The 6,557-nt window shown below is 33.7% G+C and overlaps 1 protein-coding gene across 1 annotated transcript; it reads right to left on the bottom strand.

Moving 5' to 3' along the window:
- Window positions 1-310: 310 nt before the first annotated feature.
- On the bottom strand, window positions 311-4,896 carry LOC134237772 (vertebrate ancient opsin-like; the record flags this gene model as incomplete). The annotated part of the gene is made up of 2 exons (XM_062719918.1): window positions 4,415-4,896; window positions 311-603 (listed from the first exon to the last, which is right to left on the bottom strand). Coding segments are annotated over exons 1-2 (775 nt in total), but the record flags the coding sequence as incomplete, so codon positions are not given.
- Window positions 4,897-6,557: the final 1,661 nt, after the last annotated feature.

The raw sequence follows: 6,557 nt of genomic DNA, 5'->3' as shown, positions 1-6,557 counted from the left end.
AGTAGTTCACAAGAGTTCTAGAATAATAAATCAGTTGATGCTGTATTTTTCCCTCTTAAAACATGCTGTCAGTTGATCTCTTAATTTTGTATCATAATATCCATAGATGAATGTATTGATCACGTGATTCAAAAACACCAGACGAGGAAGGTATATCCAGAGCACAGACTCTGTCTTTGTTAAGGTTATAAAATTAAAATTGTCGATGGCGTATGTTAGTACCAAAAACACAAGGGGGGAATGTAAGAGATAATGTATGCTAAGATAAGCACAAAGAACATCATAGTTAACCTCTTTTGAACTGATTTACGCTTTGACTTGGTTTCTTTCATTTCCTTCGCTTTTTCATCTTTATTCTCATTCTTTGAAATGTTTTGACTGGTAGAGGAATTGGCTTCCTCTGTATCGTCAGCAGTCTCTGTAGCGCTTCCGTGCTCTGTAGTTTTACCTGGAGATAAATTTGGAACTGGTTCTTCATTTGTCGCTGGAGTTGAAACATTAGAATTTATGACTGTTTTCATTTCAATTTGCTCGGCGTTCGAATCCGAAACAGCCTCTAGTTCTGTGGGTACAGTGTCTTCTTTATATTTGTTGGCTACCTTTCTACGAAAAGAACGAAATGCTATTCTCACTTGTTTAAGAACAGGAATATAAAAGGCTCCCGTGGCTACAATATTACCTACTATGATAAGGGATAAAATTCCGAAATAAATTGTTATGTACGACGATGAATCGGTCGAAAATTGCATATGAGCCTAGTCGGATAGAAATCGACCTTATGGCAAAATTTATCGAATTTGAGATTTTTGTGTTTTTTAATGGTCCAAGTTAAACCATTACAGAAACTGAAAACGGAATCAAAATATCTCCATTTACAACAAAGTTATTACATTTTGAAATTGGTATGTTTGCAAAATTAACTCTGAGTATATCGTGGTTTTTTTCACGATTCAATATTGTGACGTCATGGTTTATTCTCCGTTTTTCGGTAAGGCACCTGTCAACGCGTAGCAATCCAAGCGGTCATCAAGTCTAAGTTAAAAGAATTGCTTAATAAATGACAAAAACAGATGATCATGATGTACAATCCCAAAAACTGTGTTAACTGTATTTTAAATCTTTTAAAAAACGAATCCTCCATCCCCCCCCCCCCCCGATCTTTAATTTCTACTTTTCTGTCTTTCGTACCGACAGCTTTGTCTCTATGAATACTGAGTAACTGAACTTCCAATAAACAAAATATAGATTTACACTATACTGCTTTTAAGTTTGATAAAGCCTGTATCCTCAAAGCATGCAAGTTAGTTAACACACTATGTTTGATTTAAAATAATCACCATGTACAGGAAAAGGGAACCAATGTAGATCGAGTCAAAATTTACAGCGATTCGAATTCGATCTCGGAATAGCTTGTTTATTACAGCAAAATACATGAACCATGCAGCCAATAAATTCACAACTTAAATCATGCTATACTGTAACGTGAAGCGGTCACCCATCCAAGGGTTAACTTGCCTGAAATAGAGGGAGACTCTACCGCATCATCAGAAAAGCTAGCTCACTAGCGAGGTAGTATAAGTTCCCTATTTATACTGTCCGCTACACTACAATAATTGCTCTAGAGTTAAATTTAAAAAAATCACATCCATCTGTCTATACAAAGTGATTACGTGAAATCAAACATGCATGATGTGATACTACCCCTGTGTCTAAAAGTAAGCTCATTTTATTAGGATTTTTCTCCCTAAAACCGTTTCTGCTGCAGCCACATTCATCTTCAAATAGCTAGTTCATAAATATACACCCTGTTTTCCTCCACATCATTCTCGCTTGGTTGTAATTGGACGGATAGCTCGACAAAAATTTAGCCACGATGTCTTTACATTATTACACCCCCCCCCCCTCCTAGTAAAAACCCAATCATCTTTTCATCAAATGTCTATTATCCATAATGTAGAAAAATAAATACTAGTAAGAAAATATACATGTACAAATAATTGATTGATTGAATTTTGCTTGACGCCGATGTTAACAGTTAAAAAAGATTTCTCTCTGTGCTCATCAACAAAATATCTCATAATGTACAAAATTTTACTTTAAAAATTAATTTGATGTGAATAATCTAAAATTCATTGTTAGATAAAATTATAATCATGCATTGTTCGTACATTTTTAATTAACTTCGATCGCGAGAGACCTCACCTAATTTAGAAGAATAAGTTTTATAGTTACATGTAGCGGAAAGTCACGGGAAACATATAATTGTTTGAACATTGGTAAGCTGAAATTCTCGACTCAATAAGTATGCATGCATTATTTCTGGAATATGATTTTTCATTTTTTTTGTTCTTTATAGCCTATAGTTTATCATCATCGGATACCCAAGGATGATCTCATCTTTACGCATCACCGGGCGATATGTAAAGACGAGATCACTCTTGGATTTCCGACGATGATAGTTTATTTGTAACGCAATATTCTAATGCATTTTCAAAAAGAGATTTTTCATAAAGTTTACAAAATATTTCTATCAACAGAAAAAAAATGAATGGATATCAATATGAATTTCAGAAATGCAAAATTTATAATTTCTTTGTTACATGCTACTGGAGTAATAGAAATGCATTGAAGGAAAGTAAAAGAAAAACACAAGCTATATTGAATTACGATATAAAACCATGCGCCAGAACATTTTCTTTCTTTTACAATTCAACTAACTGCAAACAAACTAAATGTTAAAAAGAGAATTGATTAATATATATAGACTGTATGGATTCTAAAATAAATTATATCATATTTAGCCGGCGAGATACCTTTTTATACATGTATGCTGACTTAAGAACCCCCCCCCCCAAAAAAAAAAATAAAAAATAAAAACAACAACAACAAAAAAAAAAACCATTTTTCTCTCCTTTAGAGAAAAATAATATGTATGAAGGCAAGCAGCGTACGGATCGACAGAATTCTGTAATCCCGTTCCTAACCCTAACACTTATAAAATTATAGACATTTCATAATTATTTGTTTTATGATTTTGTAAATAAAAAAAATCAAATTAAAAAAATGAGATTTATAATCAAGTTATCTGTTGTGGGTATCCACCCTCTCTTTTAAAAAAATAGAGAAGAGTTTGGTATTAATGGGGTTCGAAATATTTAACATTATGCTGAATATTTAAGAACAGCTTTCACAAAACTTTTCTTTTGACACCCGACTTTAGAGTAATTTTTTTTGGTTTACAACTCAACATATTAATGACATAGAATGATATATATGTTTTACAAACCGGGCCCAACTTACATTTTCGCCAGCCAAGTTAAAATCATAGGTGATCCATCGTCGGTATTTTTATATACGTGCAAAATAAGGAGTGAAATATTTAAGAAAATTAACTTAAAATCTGGTAATGGAAGAGAGACAAAAGTAAAGATAGAGAGAAAAAACATCTTTTTTAAAGAAAACGATTCCCCGTGTTGAGCCTCTTTTTGCGTCAAAGGGAAGCAACTTGCACAATTTATCGTATCCAGTCGCTTCAGACAATATGTGTTTCCGTTTGAGAATTACTGATATATGAAGAAATTGCCTTAAACAATACCAGTATTACTTGTTTCTTTGATATCTCTTGTAGTTAGAAAAATGCGTTTTAAAAGTTGTTGAATTGTGGCCTTTGTACATTTTGTACTGAATCGATATGCCTAGCTGTTTGTTTTGTTTTGGTTGGTTGGTTAATTTCTGTGATAAAATTTGAAAATACACGTAAATCCATTCAAAGACATAAAACATTAAAGTATATCTAATATAACATTGCGAATTTAATCGAGAATGAATGAATACCCGTGCACACGATGATAGTAAATGAAGTTCACACACTAGGCTATTACTGCATCAGTACATGTGCGATTTTCTGTGCCAGATTACGTCTCCTCTGGCTAAAATTTATACTCTAAACTACAATGAAAATATATTCTGTACTTCCTCAGTAATGCATCATGCCATTTTTTTCTTCGCTATATGTCTACCAACTTATTATTTATCTGGTGTTAGATTTGGCCTTATGTCTTCTGCTGTTTGAAAGAAAAGACTTAGTGTAGATCGGACTCGGCATTCCTCTGGCCTGTGTTTACATTGATCCATGGTAACAAAAAAAAAAGGCTCTACGAAGGGGAATACATTTAAAATTTGTTTATTTTATTAGTACCTGTTTAAAATGATCCGATTTTTTGAAAAAAAATTCTTTGAACTGCCGTTGACGATGTCTAAAACATTCCTCAAAGTGAAAACCATGTGTAGTAAAAATACCGGGAAATCTTTCTCAACTTTATTCGCTTTTTTCTCATTATGACGTTGCATACGATAAGGTCGATTTCTATCCGACGAGGCTCATATGTTGAAAGTAACATTGTGATTAAGGTACACCTCCTGGGAAGTTTTCACCCCAGCTGTTCCCAAGATGGGAACTGAATAGACTACTGTAATTCCAAAAACCAGTCCCAGAGCAAGTCGTTTCCAAAATAACGTCATTTTTGGTCCAAATGGCTTACACACTAAAAGGTATCTTTGTATGGATAGTAGTACATGGGCAGATATCCCCGGTACACAAACCTGTAGAGCGCTCAGTAGTCGACAGATGACGTCATTGGGGTAGTTATAAAAATAAGAGTTATCCATGATGTTGTATAAGGAGCTAGTGATGCTTGAAAGAAAGTCAATAACTGCAAGAATCGGAATGTAGTATCGCTCTCCACGGTCTTTGATCCGAAAGAAATAAAAGAAGATAATCATTAAATTTCCAGATATCCCCACAAGAGCTGCTATACCAATCAGAATTGTACAACCTAAAGCAAGATCAAAATAAGTACTTTGTAGAGGTAAAGTGTAGTTCGTGGAGTTCTCCATGGCTTGTATATGTAACAAATAATCGTTTTTTAAAATCAGATTCTACTTTCAGTGACAACAGAAGAAAACGATGAATCCTGTATCGTGTTTCACTCTGATCAGAAAGAATTTACAAATTATGCTTGTTTCCGCATGAGCTTTTCTTAATATTTTTTTTACTGTAAACAAACTTTATTCTCATGCCACCAATATTTGCGAGTTTCGCGACTTACTTAAAGTCGCGAAAATTATTCTCCGCGAACCATTCATTTTGCTTTGTCTTTGTAGAAAATGTTTCCTTATACGTGAAAGTTAATCGTCGCTGATTGATTTCAAACTGACGAATCGCGAATAAGAGATGACGCGAATAATATTTAGTTTACAGTATCTCCTCTTTAATTTTAGATAACTTACTTATATTATATATAATGCCTATCACAATTGTAATGTCCATGAATATTTAGCTAAACTTTTTAAAAACATTAGTTAAAATTTTCGTCTGTCAAGATGTCTTCCTTTTATAACTTATAAACCTTTTTACTATCCAATTGTTATAATGGGATCGAAATTGTAGATAGAATACATTTATTATTGAAAAACCATAGGTTATTAACATCCAATGCTTTAGTAAATTTAGTACATGGGTATTTAGTTTAAAAGATCTTATTTCTGCAAATGACAGTCAAATGTACACCCAAATACACACAAACGTAAAAATCTGAACGCAAAAATTATAATCTGGGAATTATTGATTGTGTGTCGAAATAACGAACAATATTCAACTTTAAAAGTACATAAAAAAGATTAAAAGCAGGACAAAAATGGGCCTCTAAAACATCGGAATGTGGTTCAGATGCAATGGAGGAGTACTTATCCCCTGGTGACTCGTCAAAAGTCGTTGAAAAACAAGCAGTAGCAGGACAAACACGGACATCTAAAATAACAGAGTGGGGTTCAGATGCAATGGAAGAGTCAATACCCCCTACTGATCTGTCACACCCGCCATGAGCACTATATTCAGCAAGTAGATGAAACATACTGTCATCATTTTTTGTATAAAAGCAATGGTTAAGCAGACCCAAATAACGGATGGTTAATGTTAAAAATTGTTTTGTATTTGTAGCATGTTCTTTGGTATCGAGTAATATTGGATATGTTAACACTATATAGATGGATATAACTAAATAAATTTCTTTTCGTTTGTAAAAAGTGGAAAAAATACGTGTGCCTCAGTGGATTTGAACCGGGGTCCTTTGATTTTGAAAGCTTTCACTTAATCCACTGGACCAGCAAGGCTTTAACGTATTGGGTATTTAAATGAATTTTAATGTTGGCAATTTAAATGGCACTATTTTGTTTATCGTAGTAAGTTTCCATCATTCGGTTTAGGGTATTTAAACTTTGGAATTGGCTATTGTAATCACTCGACAAAAGTTAGCCAACGACTTACAAGTTTTCCCGATGCCTGACTGTGATGAAAGTCGCCTTTACGCACGTGCTAAATTGAAGACTTGAAAAGTCCACATGTATGAGTTTCTTCAGGAGGGCCATTTGTCCATTTTGGAAATGCTGATTTATCCATTTATATTTTTCACCGTTAATGCTCACCAGTTGTTTGCATTTAAATTCGATGCACGACTTGCAGTGATTAAGCAGAATGGAATTGGATCCAGGACAGCGAT

Source organism: Saccostrea cucullata, unplaced genomic scaffold (genome assembly GCF_032062105.1).
Source record: "Saccostrea cucullata isolate Sc308-1 unplaced genomic scaffold, CSIRO_AGI_Scuc_v1 ctg2862, whole genome shotgun sequence".
Taxonomy (NCBI): Eukaryota; Metazoa; Mollusca; class Bivalvia; order Ostreida; family Ostreidae; genus Saccostrea; species Saccostrea cuccullata.
The sequence above is the reverse complement of the archived record's forward strand: the minus strand, read 5'-3'. Positions and strand labels throughout refer to the sequence as shown.